Genomic DNA, 20,939 nt, shown 5'->3' with positions numbered 1-20,939 from the left:
AAGCGGTCTTCAAAATAAAATAAAATGATATTTTGTACATTTAACAAGGCAGTACTGGCTCAGGTGAAACTGCTACAAACACAAATACTATATTACCTTCAAGGGAAGTTATATTTGACATGGTATTAAAATAAGAAACTCAAATGGAAGAAGGGAAAAGCATGCTTTTTCAAAAAGTCTGTTGCCAACAGTTCTAAAATCCTACGTAGTAGCAAAGTACTGCATTTGGAAAGTAACAGATATATACTACTGCAACCAAAGATCTCACACCTCAGTGCTCCCTAGTGAGTGTCTAACTGCGTCCCTGATTACACAGGCATGATGGGAATAATGGTGGAGTGAAGTCTGCATAACACACAGCAGATCAAAGAGTGCAGGTTATGACCTAAGTGGAACTAGTTGACATACACACTTGAAACTTGATCTTGTGTCACCGGTGCATTGCTGATAGCTCCTCAAACATACAGGTTCATGAAAACATGGTAAACAACTTGAAATATCATACAATTTGTACACAAAGACTTAATCCACATGCCATAAACATTACAACTTGTCTGCAGAAATGGAGTTCATGTTGACATGGTAGAAAGATTCACTTAGCAAGGTAAATTATAGGATTATTTTGATGACACTGAGTTATCATGTTTAATATAAGTATTTATTTTGACACTATTGCATATGTCTTTGTATGAGGAATGCTCTGGAGACACAAGCACTGGAGGACCTCGGTGTTTGGAACTTTGTCCTGCCATCTGATCTGCAGCAAGTGGCATAGCAAGCGCAGGTAGAACCCATCCAAGACTCAATGACTCAGAGGAGAGTCAAGAGGACATAAGCTTTGTAGACCCAGACCTTGGTTCTTATGCTCAACAGGTTGTTGTTCCACACTCGCTTCTTGAGCTTGGCCAGGGTTCTAGCAGCCTTGATGATCCTCGAACGTTAAGACTGTCCAGAACTTCCAACTTTGTGTCCCCGAAATGATGGAAGGTGGGGACTCGGCACCTTGGGCCAAAATGTTAGCATTCTTGAGGCTGATCGTCAGCCCAAACTCCTTGCCGGCATCGTACAGCTTGTCGATGAGGCACTGTAGACCTTCCTTGCTGTGAGATGTTAGAACAGCATAGTTTGCGAACAAGAGCTTGTGCATCAGGACCTTGTAGATCTCCACTGGCTTTGTCATGTTCACCCCACGGAGTCTCCTTGCCTGCATAGAGAAATGCTCTCAGGAGAACTACACAACGTCAACCAACCCCTGCTGCGCTTCAAAGACACCATCAAGTGCAGCTTCAGAGCATCCCATATCAATATAGCCAGTTGAGAAGATACTGCCGAGACATTGTCATTGCCAGAGCTACCACTGCCAAAGCTGATGCAAGAGTCCAGACCACAGCCATAAATGTGGAGAGAAAGCAGAGCACAGTCTCTGCATGCACCCCAACCAACTACATTTGTGTGTCCTGCAACAAGGACTGCCACTCCAGGATCACGTTCCACAGCCACACAAGATCCTGCCCTGAACCCCAAGTGCACTAACCATCACCTTTTGAGATGAGGATGCCACTGTCGATGAATGCATATGTGAACAATGAGACTATCTGAAGGACTTCATTTCCATGTCCAAACAATGTCATTGCTCCATCACTGTATCATGCCTACTTTGTCCACAGAAAAAGACTGGTACTCTATAATCATGTGGACAGTGTGTGATGATAGATACAGGTTTACCAATGTCTACATTTAAGACTCTTTACCAGAAAGATCAATGTCTGTTCGTCTTAACAGTGTTCATTCTCACTCTGATGACTAGATGTGTGGTTTTCCACAGGGATCGGTCCTTGGCCCTGTCCTTTTCTCCATTTACACACATCTGTCCGGAGACCTATTATGAAAACAGCTGTATATCAGTTTTAAACTCCTCAACATTAAGACTGCAATCCCCCAACTTGAACTGTACATCGATAGCATTCAATTGTGGACGACATTCTAACTTCTTAAACTGAACAATAACAAGCCTGAGTTCATAATTCTTGGAGCCCCTCATCAACTTGCAAATGTAGGAAGCATAACACTTTCCATGGGAACATCATCAAGACAGAAATTTTGGGACTGCGATGGACAGACAGTTGTCTAATTGAATGCACCAAAACAGCTAGATCAACACTGAATAGTGTTAAAAATGCATTCACAGCCACCAAATACCCTTGGGGGAAAAACATACCCCAGGGGAAAAACATACCCCCATAGGCAAGTAATTTGCCCTACCTCTAAAGCAAGGCAAATATATAAATCCATATACCCCCAGGGGTATATGCGTTTACAGAACATAAAATACGCTCACAGGAGCATGTAAGAAACTCTTACCTGAATCATCTAACAATATCTGTGTTAGAAATCAATGCCTCAAGCACCCCAGAGTTTGATAGTTTGAAAAATGCTCATGTAGTTATTCTTATAGTTATTGTAAGAATGTGACATGTGACCTGCCTATCTGCATGACCATGTCGCTGTTCCAGGAAGTAGCTCAACATCCTTGACATGTGAGGTGTTGTTGTGACTAGAAATGATGACAGCTCTTATAGACAACATACTTATTATCGAGTGATAAATATTATGACAATTAAAATCCCCAATGGTCAAAGAATTATAAAGCCTCATACCAAATTGGAAATAGATAGCACTTATAGTTTTAAAGTAAAGTTGCCAAAAACTGTCCTGAAACATTTTCTGCCAGACAATAGCTTTGACTGTTGATTTTCTCCCCCTCTCCTGTCTTTTGGTAAAAGAAGAAACGAGACTGGTCTGGCCAAACAATTTCAGTAAAACTTGCAACAGTTTCTTGACGACCTAAATATTCAGTCTTGGACAAATGTTAAACAGTACACAACATAAGACAGATTCAAAGGATGAGCTAATATATGATATTTTGAACAATCAGGTAGAGAACTAGCGTACTAGTGTTTGGTTTGGTTGTTGTTTAACACCACAGTCAGCAGTATTACAGTGATCTGTAAATAGTTGAGTCTGGACAATCCAGTGATCAGCATGAATCAACCGAGTCAGTGAGATTGACCAGTGACCATCCCATCACATTAGTCACCTTTAATGACAATAAATAATGATTCCTTCCATGACTGAAAATCATGGTAATTAATTAACATTTATGCTGAGTCAGAAATTAGATTGTTTCCTGTGGCATTTCATTGAAGTTGAATGGTATCCTGGAAGATACCAGAAAAAGAAAAAATGGTTGTCACAAGAAGTAAGCAATGTGTATATGTTTGTCAGTGGATTAATTTGTTTGAATTTAATGCTGAATGTCCAGCAGACGGAGGCAACTGATCGTTCTCAAGCCCACACAACACATCAAGTTGACGTGCCCAGGTAATTTTCCATACATGTATAACCCCACAGGCTGATTTCACTAAGTTCATGTCATGTCTCATTAAACTTGTAAAGCAGAAAACATGGCAGTTTCTAACAATCCAAGGCCTCTTCAAGGTTTTTCCAATGTAGTCATCCTTGACCTGTGTAATACAATTGTAGTCACAATGATTGGTTGGTTGGTTGGCTGGTTGGTTGGCTGGCTGGCTGGTTGGTTGGTTGGTTGGTTAAAGCCACTCTCAACAATATTCCTGATATATGGCAGTGTTCTGTGAGCAATCGTGTCTGAACCAGACATTCCAGTGATCAACAGCATGAGCATCAATCTATACAATTGGGATATAATGACATGTGTCAACCAAGTCAGGGAGCCTATCCACCCGATTGCCTCTTACTACAAGACCAATTGTAACACGGATATTCACCGGTAGCAGTCATGAATTTTCCCTCATCATGGCTTATTGAAAAGTAAATTCAGTTATATACATTGTATACAGTGGAAGCTGTCAAAACCAGCATCTGTCTAATCCAGCAAGTTGTTAACACCGGCATAAAATGCAAGTCCCTTCAGTGGCTTGTACATTTATCATCAGCTCTGCGATCTGGCACAATCTCTAAAACGGATTATTTCCTCAGTCAAAATGAGTGGTGGATTAGACAGCTTCCACTGTATTGGGTTCAATGTAAACAAACTGTTTAAAAATGTTTTCTTATGTTTATTCTAAAGAAGGAAAAATTATCAAGTTGAGGAATCCACTGCCTATGTCTGATAGTTTACAAATTTATTTAAGTCAAAGCTATATTTCTCCATCTCCTGCCAGACTCCTATATTCAACAGTGGATAATGGTTATAAAATTTAAACTTAATCAAGTTTTGCCAAACATCTTCCATCAGCACTTCTAAACTTGCTGAACAAGTAACATGTCACAGTCTGTTGCACCTGAAAAACCTTTAGGTGAGGAATGTTCATTACAGATGGCTGATTTTTATTTTAATTACATACAATACTGAGTTCACATGTGAAGTTTCACACATTCAATGGGTGTTATTACAGAATACAACAGGTACAACCTTTGAAAGCTTAGTCGTGTTTCAGAATGTTCACATGACACTAACCTCTTTAAATATGTGCTGTGAATATTATCAAGATTAAATATAATGAAATTGAACAAATGTACCTCATAAAATCAATGTTCACAACAAATCTGATTATCTTTTTCAGTTACTTGACCTGTAAAGTTTTACTTTGCACAGTCAATGTGAAAATAACCCAAATTCTATGTTCTCATTTTTCACCAATTTTTAAGCATTTTCCAAATCAAAAATAGCAATTAGTCTTGCTTTAATGGTCAAATTCATTGCAAAAACAAATTTGCAGATTCTGATACCGTTATATATGGACTTACAGAAACAAATGATAAAAAATGCCAATTCAACTTACAATGTTAAAAAACAATGTGATGAAAAAAAGCCCAGAAAATCACAGTTCAAACAATTCACTAATTCTAACCCAGCATTTGCCAAAACTGTGGTTTCACCAGTTGTGTAATCAGGTTTGCATGGCTTGACCCAGGAAGGTGACTCATACAAACACAGCAAGTGAAGCGTGAAAGGATTATCACTAAGGTCAAAGTTGTAGAACAGAGATGTTTCTTGTGATTACAAGCATCTTGGGTCTGCAGTAATAAATATACACTGGTCCCATAAATTCAGATTTGCAAACCAAGTCTTCAAGAAAGTGTAGCATTAGAAATACTAATTTCACTGCTAATAATTGCTCAGCTTGAAAACTGACATGTTTAAATACATGTCTATGCAAACGTAGAAAGATATGTTGATTGTGACAAGCTATCTCTGTCACTGACAAAACTTAATCTCTGTTTTACTGACACCTATGTATCTGCCTGTAAGTCTGCTACTGACAATATGCAAAACAAAACTTCAATCATTGACCACATGCAACTTGAAGTTAACACCTATCAGGTTATACTTACTATAAACAGAATACATCAATTTATGACTTGTGAACCTGGGTTCTGTCAATGTCACATTATGTAGCAGTGATACTTGTACACATGAGATGTTATTATATAGAGAATAAGCAATAGAGAAACAACAGAACTCTTCACCTTTGAAACATCACTAAAGACTCACCTTTTCCAGAGGGTCTTTTTGTCCTGACATCAGCACTTAGAGCATGCATTATGCATGGAAATATGTGCTTTATAAATGAACTATTATTATTTTATATATGTGGGTTGCAAACAAACGACATCTTTTTTTACCTGATGACAGATCGGACAACAACCGGTGCAAACTCAGATTGTATAGACATCTCTATATACATTATTTATGGATTTATGGATTCTTCTGCTGTATATGATGCAACATTCGGTATGGATTTTATACTGTTATCACTCTTGCTTGACAACAGTATATGAATCCATACCCAAACGCCACGTCATATACAATGAAAGAAGTTGTTATCCATAAGAAATCTTACTTTTTTTATTAATCACCATACTTCTGAAATGCCAGTCAAACAGATCATTCCTTATCATGCTTATACACACACAATGAGCTTTCTGCACATCGACAAATGAACCAGCCAATGAAAAGTCTTCAGTACACTTGAGTGCACAACCACCTGCTGTGACAGGGTTCGGTCTCAGGAGTGCTTCATTTCAAGGGAAGAAAACCCACGTACAAGATATTGCACTTTGGATTCAGGATTGTAGACTTATAATTTTGGATATTTGTCTTTTCACAAGCAACAATGTATAAAATAAGTCACGAATAAGTGATAATTGTTTTTTTATCATGTTTGGCTGTATGTGACCTTTAGAATATTTTGTGCTTACCAAATTATTTATACATTGTTTCATTTTACAATTTGCTTTGCTTATAAGACACGTACAGAGAACTGGAGCCTACAGTAAATTATTCAAATCATGTATTCAAAGGTAACATATGTTATACTTGGAATTATGTTTTCTCAGTTAAGTACATATTATGGTACTTTTGTTAGGTTGAGTAGGGTTTTCTAGGATATATATACTTCAGGGTCTGTACGACAGCCTAGAAATGCTCATGAAGCTGAGGACTTGGTTTGCAATTAACAGTTAGACCAATTGTCCAAATTAATTTCCCACTACATTTTTCAGTCTTCAAGTAGGTTCACAAACACTTCTTAGCGCTGTTTGAATGCATCCTATCTCTTCATCACGTCCAGTTGCAGGGTTTCAATTACACAAATTGTCAAAAGCACAGATGAAGAGCGATCATCGATACCAACATGTTTCCATGTAGTACTAAGTAGTGGGACGAAATTGTCAGAGTAACAGTTAAAGAGACATCAATGGTAGAAAATAACTTCACAAAAACTTGAAATAAAGAATAACATCACATAAACGTCCCCACTTACTTCGCCACAGTTGCTAAAAATCCTATTCTTTACCTTCTCAAATGGGTACAATGGTGATCGAAATTAGAACCATTACACAATATTGGTGTGTTGATAAATGACTTCTGGGTTAATAATTGCCCCACAAAGGGCTCATAAATTGGGTGGATATTTATATTTTGTCGTATCACTTACCAATCGTTAATGGCTATATTGTGACTGTAAGATGTTCATTGATGTTGCAATACGGAGAAAGGTATTCACGTGTGCTAAGCTCTTTGCACTATTCAGTGCTTCCTTTTACATTCAAAAGACATTAACACCATGCACAGAGCTTGAATGTTATCCTGATTATTACTAATATCAGCAATAGATTTGAAGTGAAAACGAATTCATAAATTAAACTTGTAAACAACATACTTAGGCCCTCTGTGTATACATTTTTTAAAAAAAATAAATCGGAAACTCTTATATGACAAAGTTTCTAACAATCATATTGCATTTTACTTTCATCAAAGTCGCTTTTGATTTTAAAGGTCACATTAGATCGTTTCTTTTATAAATGCATAAGATAAAAATTATTTACAATAAAGCTGATTCAGAAGTGTGCTTAAATATTTCGCTAATTTATCATATTGATATATTTACATTTTGCTGAAACTACAATCAAGTCTCTGTATTACATTTTAGAAATGCTATATGCATGTCCTGTGGGAAAATAAGTGCTTAAAGAATTTGTGCCCCTGAACATTTTAACTAAAATGATATGAAACCCATTACTTACCCACACTCCAAGAAAATGAAATGTTGCCTTCATAATGACATGCACAGACTGCCCTTGTAGCAATTGTTGTGCAATGAATTTTCTGTTATTCTTTTGTTACATGGATGTAATGTGTTACCTAATTGTCCCGAACAAGTATTACGTAACCTCATACCAAGCGAACGGGTGCAAAGGTACTTGTGAAAATCTGGGCACGACTCACACCCGGTTGGCATCATGTGACTTGTCTTTGAGGCTGTCAAAATATAATGATTTATGTTTAATCGCCATTCCAGCATAGCAGTATCAAATGTACGCTTTGAACCTATTTTCGGCTGGCAAATTGGAATCCGTTTTCATATTATTTACAAGTATGCTTTTTCTGCTAAACTATCATAGGTGGAGCCTTTTCAAGGGAGGTTACTCTAACAGTTGGTCATTTGTGGAAAACACCCTCGAAGTTTTTACGCAGAAGATACACAAGTCGACCCTTCTCGTGTGAGTAAATACTGTCGATTTATGAGTATCGTTTGTCTTTTTACCATTTTCACAGATTCATTGTTTCTTTAAATGAACTTAGATGGTGGTCATTAGTCATACAGGCAGCAGTGATTAGATCAGGTTGTCCTACATAGAAATAATTTCTGTCGCCCCAAGACATTGGCTTGTCATACAGTCAAACAAGACCTTTGCTCTTGCCTATGATATAGCCCGCATATTTGACCAATCGGAAAGATGACTACCAGGTTCTTCGTAGGTCAACAGCTCTCAAGACAGGAGGGGGCATTTATGTTTTGGTTTAGAGATAAAGTTATGATCATGCGGAACTAGGTGTCATTGGTGATGATAGCCGAGCACTGTTTCAAACAAAGAGAATTCACAGATGGACAGCAACCCCAAACAACAAAATATAACATATATACCATAAAAGAGTATGTCATTAGAGTCATTATGTAAAACTTCTGTGCTGTGGGGTTTTGAGGGACATTGCTTGTTCACTTCACAAAATATTACTCTACTGCTGTTATGGTACAGTGGGTAAGGGTATTCCAGATCACTGCCACGTACATTAACACTTTAGTATCAACTGTAAATCTCAATGGATTTCTTCACTCAGTCCACAGGAACCCGATGTCGCACTGTAGGTTAAACATAGACCATAGATATACACTCACGTCATATATATTAATAGAGTAAAGGAGCAGCAGCTGCCATATTGGATTGTCGTGTCGACATAGACTCGTTCCGATTTCAGGCTGAAATGTACGCTAAGAATTTAGTGACATTCGAAACTATGCACACGTACCTCTCAATTATACATGTCCCCACACATCCTGCCCGATTTCCACGACATAACACCCATTTTATTAACTTTAATATGTCCTCAAACTCGAAAATCAAACCAAAACACCTCTGGGGTGAACGTTATCCCGCACTCGCAGCCTCTCGAGCAATCTCATTGGTCCGCTGAACGTAAGTAATTTTTCCAGGACAAATTCATTAAACTCTGTGTTTACTCTTTAGCACTATTAGTCTTGCATTTTAGTTTGACAGGAAATAGTATGCATTTTCAGGTTTGTTGTTATTGTCTGTGAGAAAGGCCAGATTCAATTCACTACACCCCCTAATGGCTTTGTTGTGCTTAACTGATGCAGTTCAGATGCATAACTACTTTTTATGGTCAGTCATAAACAGTTGATTTCGAAGCTTTGCCTGAATTCCAGATCACTGAAAGGGTATTTGGTATTTATTTTGATAAGGCATCTAGCCTTCCAATGTGAAAGAAAGTTAGATTCCTTATGTTTGTGCCTAATAAGGTCTGATAACTTGTAACTCTAAGACACAAAAAATATACATCTTTAATGCATTATTTTGCATGAATAGCCAAGACGTTGCCATGTCAGCCATGAGTGTAATCATCAGGGTTAGCATGGGTAGGTGCTATTTTTAATTGATTTTGAACATCTACACTTGCTGATATCTTCTAATCCATTGGTATGACAGCATTTTATCTTATGCCACGTGTTTCAATATTACGGTTATTACAGTATCCTGTAAAACAATGATAAACGCTGTTTATGGGAAAAACAAACAAGTCTTGAAATCCTTAACGAACATTTATAACTGGAGTCCATAAGTGAAGCAAGATTCACAGATCATTAGATATCAACTTCTTTATTGTAAATAGCGTGACAATTTGGAGTGTATTCCTGCTCCTACATCAGGTGAGCATACACTCTGAAATGTTGTGTTATTCACAATGAATACATTGGTGTCTACAAATCATGCTTTTCTTAAAGAAGTGATAGATGAGGAATCTGCTTTTGCTATAAAATTTCACATGGCATCAGGACACCGGAACTGTGATGCATACTTTCTTTCTTGTTCACCTGTGTAACACAAGGTGTCTTCAATGCTCACCTGTGTAACACAAGGTGTCTTCAACTTCAAGGTTATCATTCTAAATCAACTCTCAATAGTCTCATGACAAATATATTCTACTCACAACCAGCATGTCCAGCATTTCTGTCCAGCATATAGATGAACCAGATTTGTAAGATGATAGTCATTCTTTCATAACCAGCAACATCTGTTAGCAGCACTGCATCAGTAATTGTCAACACGTCCTTTGTCATTATCACCAGCAACATCTGGTATCAGTAGTGCATAAGTACTTATCATCACCTCCCCTGTTACTATCACCAGCCACATCGGCACTACATCACTAATTGTCATCACATCATTTGTTATCATGGTTATTAACCACACCAGCAACATCTGTTATGAGTGCTGCACCAGCAATTGTCATCACATCCTTTGTCATCATGACCAGCAACATCTGTTATGTGCATCAGCCCCCCGCCTTGATATTGCTGGAAAATAGTTTATATCACTGATATTGATACTGCTGGCTGAAGCACCAGGCTAGATTGACATCCAGTGATCAAGGGAAAAATAAAGTGCCTTTGAGCAGCTGAGCAGTATACTGGTGGGGGGGTGGGGTAGGTAGGTAGGTAGATAGGTAAGTTCACTGCATCTGTAACAGTCTTCTCTGTGATTCTCACTGTTTTCACTGCATGTGTTCTTAGTGTCCTCTATTTGTTGTTTCAGTGCCTATGATGACCAAGAGTTCTGATGGCAGGAAGTAGAGTAGATATCAAAGTGGTTCTCTTGGGGAAGGCATACGCAGGGAAGACAAGTCTTGTTGAGCGCTACATCCATGACCGATTCAGTGGTGATGTGGTGCCATACCAGAATGTAATGGTTTGACGGTTTGCTGCACTCCTCCTTTGCCTGCGTCCTTATCAGAGGGCTCTCTCTTAAGCAAAATAAGTGTCAGAGATTTATCTCACCATAGTCAGGGGCAAACATTTGTCTCAAACATTCAACAAATGTCATTAAATTTCACAATTTGGAATCTTAAATATCTTATATTTTGTTTCATGAGCGGTAATGAGTGATATGTTTTAACCATTGCATCCAGTGCAGTGTTGAAATGCAGTGTAGTAATTCCTCTGAATTTGGAGCTTAAAAAAGTTACTAAAAAGTCCCAATATTGACCAAAATGGAAACAAAAATCGTTTTTGAATTTGCCTGAGAAGGGCGAATAGTTTAGAATGAGAGATAACCCTCTGTGATTGCCTGGCTTCCATACTATTGTATGTTTCAGTTCTTCGTCACTGTACTAACATGTTCATAATGTACCAACAACTGATTGTGTTGTATTGTTTAGTTCTGACATCACTGTGTTTGATTAAACAGAAATTCATTGACATTATTCTCCCATACTCCTGGGTCCACAAGGTGTTCATGACATTCTGACTTGTTGTTAGTCTATAGTTTACCACAGGTTTGCAAGGGCTGATCTGACCCTGTAATCTATATAAATAAGTGCATGTTGTACTACTAATGTACTCAGGGTTCACGATGGTTTTTCAGAGTAACAGGACATTGGGTCCTGTAAGTTTCAGATGTCTGTCTGACCCACGGAAAATTCACAGGACCCACAGAATTAAGTTAAACAAACATTTGAGATTTAACATTTCTTATAACTGGCATTCTACCATGACTTAAGAAAATATTGGATTCTGATTGGTTGTTCAGAAAAATCAGACGGTATTAATTCTGGATTGACGCTATCTGATTTTAGATCGTTTCACCACACATTAACAAGTCTTATTGTGAGAACTACTTCCATTTGACCACAATGGTGGCGGGTCATAACAACAACAAATAGATAGATTTTGACACTGACTTGGGACTTTCCACATATGCATTTCAAAATTCTTGGATTAAACATGTATCTGATTTCACAGTGCTTCACTACAACATGTATATACAACACTGTCGCACTACTTCAGCTTGACCACCAACATGCCTGATATCAACACAACAGACGTGCTGGAAATGCTGATAAAATACATTTATTCAAACTCAAAAAATGCAATTATATGATATTTCGTCCACAATTATATCATATTACCATCAATTATAAAAACACTCAATTACAATAGATTCTACATAGCCCCTAACATAAACAATATCTAACACATAAATCAGAATACCTTGCCAAAATACACCCCTATCTATACAAAATTGTGCATCAAAACGTTAGTAAACATTTACCTACCTGGAAAATGGTATATTTCTTTCCATTTAGAATGGGAAGTTTGCAAGATAACTGTCTGGCGAAACACCAAATTTATGTTACTCATACTCCATGATGTCACAATAATATATGTAAAATATTGAACCACCAGAGTTTTGCTCTGCCATCCTCCCTGCAAGGCGGTCACTGTTACGTTCGTACACTTTGAGAAAAGCTTGACCTCAATCCATCCCCAAATGATTGAAACAAATTTTCCAAGAATCCCTAGTTGGTCGCACGTATACACATTTTGACAAAACAGCACTGTGACTCTTTTGCCGCATGCCACATTGACGGGTTGGAGGCAAGTACATGAAAGCACAATCGACACTCGCCAAGCATAAAAATCAACAGTTTTTGATGAGTTACAGTTCAAGGTCTATAAGAAAAGGATCTATTCTTCAATTCGGGGGGGCTCTGATTCGACATCCAGTCGTGTATTTTCCACTTTCACATCAAATTTCAAACTTTGGCAAAATGTAAACACTGTCTCATCCGCCATTTGAACCTGTTGCGTAACTCTACTTCCACGAAAATAAGCAGGTCAGACGATTCCATTACTGTATAACCAAGGAGGAAGAGTATCAGAGCAAACAAAACAGTTGCATTGAATAAACAGTTATTTGTTTTCTTTAGACAGAATGTGTTTTATGTTGAAATGTTCAAAAAATAGGAAAGGCACCAACCACTCCCTTCACAGACGAATTTCACTTGCCTCTCATCCCTTGCCGGATCATGCAGTGTCTTCTGCACGAAGTTCAATTTTAGATGGGTCATGGTAGAATGGAGATAGACCTACTGTCTCTGATTTTCAAACACAGTAGGTCCATCTCCTAATTGAAATTATTAACTTTATATGATAACAAACATAAGATATATAAACAGCAAACAAGTGCCACATGCCACAAATAACAACTTCACACAAAGACAATGTGAAATATTCAGTCAGACACTGGGGCTGGCGGATTGGTGACTTCTATCTGACCACTGGCGAATCTGCCAGATTTGTCAGAAGGTCAGACGCTATTCGTGAACACTGGTGTACTATAACATCTCCCAGCCACAAATAGTGTCTCACAATCCCCGAACCACATTATTTTTCCTACTGCCTAGCCTTCCCCGCCATTCTCTTCCCTAAATGAAGTAAGTCTTGATCCCACGTAGTTTCTGAATTTCCCATCTGCCTTTTCAATTTAAATGTGTTTATTTGCTACCATCAGAATGATATCTATTCACATGATTCAGAGACTAGACATAAGTCTAAGCTACAAGCAAAGACTTTCCGTGCCAACATTAGTCTGTAGGAAAACAGGAAACCACAGGAAACTATTGAAATCCAAAGAAAGAAGTGAGCCATCAACCATATAAACTGAATCTCAGGCATAGACCTCCTCCACTGAGCTGTAGTCATACCATCCGCCACAAATAAACATTGTCATTGTATGTTTGTTGTTGTTGTTGTTGTAATAACCTGCTATTTTTGTTATGACAGCTAGCTTTGTCACTGTGCTGCATAAGCTTATGTCTCATTAATTCATTGGCTTTGTCACTTCATGTCTTGATAGTTGTTGTCATTTATCGCCATCTTTGTACATAAGAATGAATAATTGTAGCAAGTGTTGACAAGTCATTGTGTAAATTTATTAACTGTGTGTGAATCCTCAGTGAAAAAGAGGCAAGAAGTGGTTCTAAAGTATCGTTCCAGAGGTTACAAGGAATTGTTGTCAAATAGCGAAGGTCATCAAGTGGTCAGACTCGCTGACTTGGTTTACACATGATCATATCCCTTTGGCATAGTTTAATGCTCATGATGTTGATCACTGGATTGTCTGGTGAAGAATATTATTCACAACCGTCGCTATATCGATGGAATATTGCTGTGTGTGGCGTAAAACAACAAACAAAAATTTTGGGTATTATGCATACTGTTGATATATTGTTTGTCTATACAAATTCTCTATACTGTCTCAGTTCTTGCCTGATGAAGGAACCAGAAGTAGCTCGGCAACATCATTACAAAGAATAGATGAATTTGTTTTAATAGGAATCAGTCCAGTATTCATGCCACTGGTATGTTGAAATGTTTCCTGTATACTTAGCCATATCTACTGTTTTGTTTCTCCAGACAATCGGGGCAGCTTTTGGTGCGAAGAAGATTGATGTTGATGGACAGACCCTGGTGATGGGAATATGGGTTAGTGGGATAGAATCCTGCACATGCTACATGTGTGTTGTCTGTTTATATACCTCATGTTTATGATCAGTTACTATGTAATCCTGTATCTTTTCACACATGGGACTGGGAGGGCTGGGGGAATGATTAATGTGTTCACTCATCAGGTGAACCCAGGCTCGATTCCCCACATGGGTACAATGAGTGAAGGCCATTTTTGTTGTCCCCTGGCATGATATTGATGGAATGTTGCTAAAAGTAATCTCACTTACTCACTCGCTCACACACACATGGAACATTTCATACAGCTATACAAAGCTTTGGTGGCAGAATGTACATGGTTTCTATACTTAACTTTTGTTCTAGTCTTTTTTATCCCCTACCATGCGTGAAGCATGAAGCAGTGGATATTATATGAGGCTCCGTCTGTCCATGCATGCATCCATACATACATACATACATACATACATACATACATACATACATACATACATACATACATACATACATACATACATACATACATACATACATACATACATACAGGCACATACATACAGGCACATACATACAGGCACATACACACATACATACATACATACATACATACATACATACATACATACATACATACATACATACATACATACATACATACATACATACATACATCTTTGCCTCTTTCCATATTTGGTAGATAGGTTCATCGCAACATGAGAAAGTGCTGGTCAGATTTGGTGACCTTGACCTTCATTTCAGGGTCACAAGGGGACTTTAACATTTTGCCCTTGTCAGCAAGATATCTCAAAAACCGGTTGTTGGATTTTTTTCATATTTGACACAAAGTTTTATCTAGGGATGGCATAGGGTGCAGTTGATTTTAGTGACCTTCACATCGTTTTCAAGGTCACAACAACACTTGTGTAGCTTGTCAGTGAGATATGTCAAGAACTGGTCACTGTATTTTCTTCATACTTGACACCAAGCGTCATCTACAGATTGTGTAGGGCCCAGTCAGTTTGGGTGACAGTGATGTCTTTTTCAAGGTCACTCTGACACTTTGAAAGTTTCAGCTCAAAGTTTGATTTGATAATTTGTGACAGGGAATTATGTCACTTCAGTGACAATGCTTGTTCAAACTGATGTTGATACTCTCAAAACAATACAAAAATGCTTTCAAAACATGAACTTAAATTTATGTTTAGAAGTATTTATGTCACATGAAAAATATAGTGAGTGAGTTTAGTTTTACGTCGCTTTTTAGCAATATTCCAGCAATACCACGTTGGCGGACACCAGAAAATGGGCTTCACACATTCAAACCCGGGTCTTCGGTGTGACGAGCGAACTAGGCTACTCCACCGCCCCTGAAAAATATATGGATTCAGTTGTGTTAAGGAAAATGATGAGCAATGTATCAGGAATAGAATGGGGCAATATTAATCATTCTGGAGGAAAGTAGTATCGCTATATCCAAAAGTAGCACTACTATTGAAGACATCTGACTTCGGAGCTCATTTGATTTTAAAGTCAGTGTCATTGCACATTCCGATTCAGTATGGTATTCAAGATCTGAGTGTTGGTGAGTAAAGATTGACTGATGGTTTTGCAGGACACAGCAGGAAGTGAAAGGTACGAGGCTATGAGCAGGATCTACTACCGTGGTGCCAGGGCAGCCATCTTGTGTTTTGACATGACAGACAAATCCAGCTTTGACCGTGCTCGGTTCTGGATAGGAGAACTCAGGACACATGAGGAGGTGTGTTGAACTTTATGTTGAGAAATTCACTCAATACTGATTTAATGTTTAGTAGGAAAGCTGTTACAGTCTTCACAATTGGTTTGTGTTGATATTCATAATTTCATAAATATCTGATGAATTTGGAAATGTGTATGTTATGAATTTTTTGCTTTCATTTGCTGTGGTTTTAGCAGCGGATATCTGAGTAGGTTTATTTCAAACAGTGGTAGGACATTAACATTTTAAGGACCCGTGGATATGAGAGATATTTAGCTTGTTGTTAAAAGCGAGACCTACAGAACTTGTTTTGATTTCTGCAGAGCTGTAAGATCTACCTGTGTGGAACGAAGAAGGACTTGGTGACCAACGATCCAGAGACAAGGCGGGTAAACCAGAGAGCAGCAAAGGCATTGGCTGATGGTACGACTCTTGGATACATCCATATACATATGTCATGATATATCACCTTATCTCTTGCTAAACAGTGTTAAATCTTGCTCCCTCACTCTGTATTGAAGTGATGCTAAAGAGTGTAATTCAATACTATTCCTATTTGTAATATATATTACATTTGAGATTACACTTTATCAGGAAAGTACAGTATCTTGTGCTTCAGGTACATTGAGTCCCTCCAGGATTCGAAGCCCCCTCAGAATCAGGTACCTAAGTGTCATCCCACAACAACATCAGCTGTTTTAGCTGTACAAGAGTACCAGAATCAGTAATTTACTGAGAAAGTGTAATTGCAAATATATGTTTAGGATATGTTATTTTTGACTACTTTCTAATTGGCACTGAGTATTCATACTATTCCTGTTGGCGTTAGTTCCCCTCACTCACTGCCTATTGTTTTCACAGATTGCATGTCTGATGTATACGAGACTTCCAGCAAGACAGGGGAAAACATCAGTAAGTTTGTCAAGCATTCTGTTTGATTGGCATATTAGAAGTTAATAAAGACAAAGAAAAGCATTCTACATTATTGATGCCAACTTAACTGTATTCTGATGTGACATTTCGGTGTAGGTCACATCATTATATAAATATCACCACATCATAATATAATGAACAAGTTGTCATCCATACAGTATCATACCTTTATCACATGTCAAGTGTTGCTGTACACTGTACTAGGTACAGTCAAACCCTGTTTACTCGGACCCCGCCAGAGCTCCAGATAATTTTTCAAGCAATTGGGCATTTACTCTCATGTCTGTTTATGTATGAGTAATTGCATTTTTTGAGGAGTAACTAGCATTTTGTATACTCCCACTACTTAAAAAGAATTGAGTACTTTTGCACGGAGAGTCTTTTCCTCATTGGGTAATTAGCACTTCTAAATATGTAAATATAAATGCTTCACAACAGATCTAAGTTTTTATATTCCCAAATAGTTGACAGCCATTTGTGAACAGGTAAGATGGAAGTCATGTGACTACTACAGTCACCTCCAGACAGTGGTTTCGGCTATAATAGTATGAATGAAGGAATGGATGAATGAATGAATCAGATATAGCAAGGCTTTGAGGTTCCAGGAGCTGATGCCTTTTGCTGTAATGTCAATAAATACAGGCCAGTCATTCAGTGACATGTTCACAATGAGTGGTGCGATTCCACCTAAAAGTGTGTATATATAGGCATGACGTAACATTTGCTAATGCTGGTATAGTGTTTGGACTCCGCTACAAATTATCATACACAAGCCAATTTAATTCATTGAGTAAAGTATGCAAGGTATTATATATAGACCCATTGGGTTTTAAGTAATTCTTAAGCGTTTTTTGTACTCCCAGATTTGTAATTAATTGAGTAAATGTGATTTTTATTGAGTAAAATATGCAAATACATGCCTTATCTGGAGCTGTGCCCCGTCTACCTGGAAACCCTGTCTTCTGGATGATTTTTATGTGAAACAAAACTTACGTTGAGTAACTATACTCACTTAACAGTTAATTGGACCACACATTTCCAGACCCAGACGGCAAATTTTAAAACCATTCCCATAGATTTTTTTAAAAAAAATATCCTGTGTCCAGACAGGAAGATCTGTGTACATGTGCATATGTATGTGTCACGTCAGACACGTCTGTTTCCTTATGACTAAGTGTATTCATTCATAATCACTCGGAAGGCATTTGATGTGAATTGATCAATTACCCATCAAAAGACTAGGGATGCATGTAACTTAGGTTGTTAATTAGGATTTGACAGGTGTGAGAACATCTCATCACTAACGAAAACACCTGCTAAGTAGTGAACTATACTGTAATTGTACTGTATATAACACTTATAAATCGACTCATACTGTCTGTCATGATGCAAGTTAAAAATAGCCTGCAACATGATCTACATCATGTGATCCTATCCGGACGTGTACTTTTTGCTGACAGCATAAGTTTGATGTGACACCATATGTTTTCAGGGCAAGAAATGTGTCTGTGAAATTGAAAAAAGAATATGCAATTGGCAAAATAGTGTCTTTTTGTTGTGGATTTACGTTTAACTTACCACCAGAAGCATCACACCCCACATGATAACATCTGAGACGACCTGACAACTTGTAACCTGCGTTCCACCTTCCGTGTATTATCGGGACACTTATATGTTATGACATTTTGCTTGTTTTGTGTGAAACCAAAATGTCCGGATAAACGGGATTCAATTGCACATACAATTTATGGGGTGGTGGGGTAGCATAAAAATGGTGAAAGCATTCATTCGTCATGCCAAAGACAAGGGTTCGATTCACACATGGGTACAATATGTGAAGCCCATTTCTGTTGTTCACCCTCTGTGATATTGCTGTAACATTGCTGAGCATGATGTAAAACTAAGGTCACTTACTCACATACATTTTACTGTTTGTTGTTGCATTGGTCACACAAGGCTGTCAATTACACTGTACACTGACATGTTTACATACACTTTCACACTGATAGATTTACTACCATCTTATGGCACAGAGTGATATTGCATCACTTTAACTGTAAAACAGTTTCTCAAATTAATTATCTCAAATAGTTATATATGAATCCAGAATAGATAGGAGTAATATCTTGGTGTTGATTTTAAATCCTATTCACTTATGTTTTTTGTCAAATGTGATTTCACAGTGTCTGACAAGTTCCCTTTCCCCCCTTTTTCCAGAAGAATTGTTTGAACAGATAGCCAAAGAGTACCTGGCATCTGTTAAACCAGAAACACCAGAGAGTAAGTATGTAGAAAAATGTAGAACCAGCTATGTAAGGCTAAAAAAATTAGTGAAATGTTTCTTGGTCATGGGTGCGTCACTTTTATTTGTGCATGTAACAGTTTTTTATGGCCATTTAAATAAAAATACATTTGACTTGTCTGCGTCCCGATTATCCATTTGTCTACTATAACAATGAGTGTCTTGTAGGAACGAGTGTGAAGGAATCTACAACTCAATAACACGTGTAAAACTTCCCAAGCTGTATTTCTGAGAGAACAAAATAAAAATGTGTTCCTTCCTTGTCACTTTTTTCCTATAAAAAATTAAAAAGGAAAGTCCTACCGCACTCGTCACTTTTGAAATAAATGCGACCGAGAAACAAATAATTATTTTGATGCAGCCTAATTACTGCTGTTATGATGACTGACACCATTAGAATACATCCAGAGAGCAGAGCTGGTCATAAGTTTTCACTATTCCCAAATATCACGGGAAACCAAGAAACAGATGCTTTTACTGTTTAGTCAGTTGTAAATAATTCACTGAATGGAATGTCATTGTCCGTGACCATGCATTGATGACTGGTCAGTGTTGTGTCTTTGGATCATAGACATGTTAGCACACTTTCAGCAGCTATTGGCATCAGGTCACGGACAAGGTGGTTCCATGTTGTGAGCAAAAAGGGTTTTAATCTGTACATTCAGCTCCATCTTATAACGCATCTGGCTATGATTTACCTAGCTACAAACTTCAGCTGACAACATTGTTACCATCAGGAAAACTTTCTCCTTTGCGAAGCATGTGTAGATGTTTTCATTCAACACAACCTAACTCCTTGTATAATATTTTTTCAGAGGAAAAAGATTCTTTTGTATTACGTGAATTCCGCAAGTCTGGATGTATTTGCAAAGGCAGCTGACCTATCCCATGATTTCATGATGACGTGAAGGACGCTTTCATGCACCAAGGTCAAGTTCAACACTGTTGTCGTGGGGATGGTAGACTCGACTGACATGGGGACAGGCAAGAGAAGGAAGGACCATTCATTCTGGATTATCTCTGGAAAAGCATTTTACAATTTAATCAATATCTGATATTGCCAAATCTCTGCTTGCAGCCATCTTTAATGACTTGAATGGTACATTGGTACCATCATAATCCCACTTTTCAGAAAATGGGATTTTTTAAAAGCTTGTTTGTTGTGTTTGTGGAGGAACTGTTGTCATTTGAAACACATTGCAGGATACTAAAGCATGTGTATGATCTTGTGCTCATTTGGGTTATTGTTTGCCTGTCTGCATGTGGGGTGGTGTTGTGGATGAAGTGCTTGTCACATTAAATACCCAGGTTCAAATACAAACATGGGTAATGGTAAGTGGTGGGTAATGTTTTTGCCGTTAGCAATATTTATGAGCTCTTTTATGAATTTCAAATTTATCAACATACAATGGAATCATATTTTTTAGTAGCTTTTTAAACAGTTGATGCTTGCAGACCGGCAGACAAACTTGATTTCTGTTTCCAAAGAGGATCGGGCCGACTAATATGATTTTTTTTTGTTTCACTGGGTCAATTTGAGGTTAATTTTCTGTTTTTGCAAACTGGCATATTTTTTTATGTATTCATTTCAGCATGG

The 20,939-nt window shown here is 37.8% G+C and overlaps 2 protein-coding genes across 4 annotated transcripts in view; one reads left to right on the top strand and one right to left on the bottom strand.

The window, feature by feature from the left end:
- The window catches only part of LOC137265151 (probable tRNA(His) guanylyltransferase), a 49,583-nt gene extending 42,442 nt beyond the window's left edge, over window positions 1-7,141 (bottom strand). Inside the window, exon 1 of one of the 2 annotated variants that reach the window (XM_067800474.1) lies at window positions 6,981-7,141. The gene's annotated coding sequence lies outside the window, so the exon portion shown is untranslated. The remainder of the gene's footprint in view (window positions 1-6,980) is intronic. The other variant, XM_067800475.1, reaches the window with a different exon arrangement.
- Window positions 7,142-7,970: 829 nt separating this feature from the next.
- LOC137265904 (ras-related protein Rab-24-like) lies at window positions 7,971-20,317 on the top strand. Of its 2 annotated transcripts, none has more exons than XM_067801381.1 (8): window positions 7,971-8,046; window positions 10,660-10,806; window positions 14,322-14,390; window positions 15,982-16,128; window positions 16,431-16,530; window positions 16,969-17,019; window positions 19,258-19,320; window positions 20,158-20,317. In XM_067801381.1, the coding sequence occupies exons 2-8, from the start codon at window positions 10,684-10,686 to the stop codon at window positions 20,220-20,222; spliced, it is 618 nt and encodes a 205-aa protein (XP_067657482.1). In that variant the 5' UTR covers window positions 7,971-8,046; window positions 10,660-10,683; the 3' UTR covers window positions 20,223-20,317. The 2 variants fall into 2 exon arrangements, with proteins under 2 accessions (XP_067657482.1, XP_067657481.1); XM_067801380.1 differs by having other exon boundaries at window positions 10,660-10,812.
- The last annotated feature ends 622 nt before the right edge of the window (window positions 20,318-20,939 follow it).

Source organism: Haliotis asinina, chromosome 15 (genome assembly GCF_037392515.1).
Source record: "Haliotis asinina isolate JCU_RB_2024 chromosome 15, JCU_Hal_asi_v2, whole genome shotgun sequence".
NCBI classification, from domain to species: domain Eukaryota; kingdom Metazoa; phylum Mollusca; class Gastropoda; order Lepetellida; family Haliotidae; genus Haliotis; species Haliotis asinina.
This window is presented reverse-complemented; position numbering and strand designations above follow the sequence as displayed.

What these genes read in the sequence shown, in the direction of transcription:
- LOC137265904 (XM_067801380.1), top strand. Translation starts at nt 10,684, where the DNA reads ATGGCAGGAAGTAGAGTAGATATCAAAGTGGTTCTCTTGGGGAAGGCA. An exon ending in AACTCAGGACACATGAGGAG is followed by an intron (nt 16,129 to 16,430) that starts GTGTGTTGAACT and finishes TGATTTCTGCAG; the next exon opens with AGCTGTAAGATCTACCTGTG. An exon ending in CAAGACAGGGGAAAACATCA is followed by an intron (nt 17,020 to 19,257) that starts GTAAGTTTGTCA and finishes CCCTTTTTCCAG; the next exon opens with AAGAATTGTTTGAACAGATA.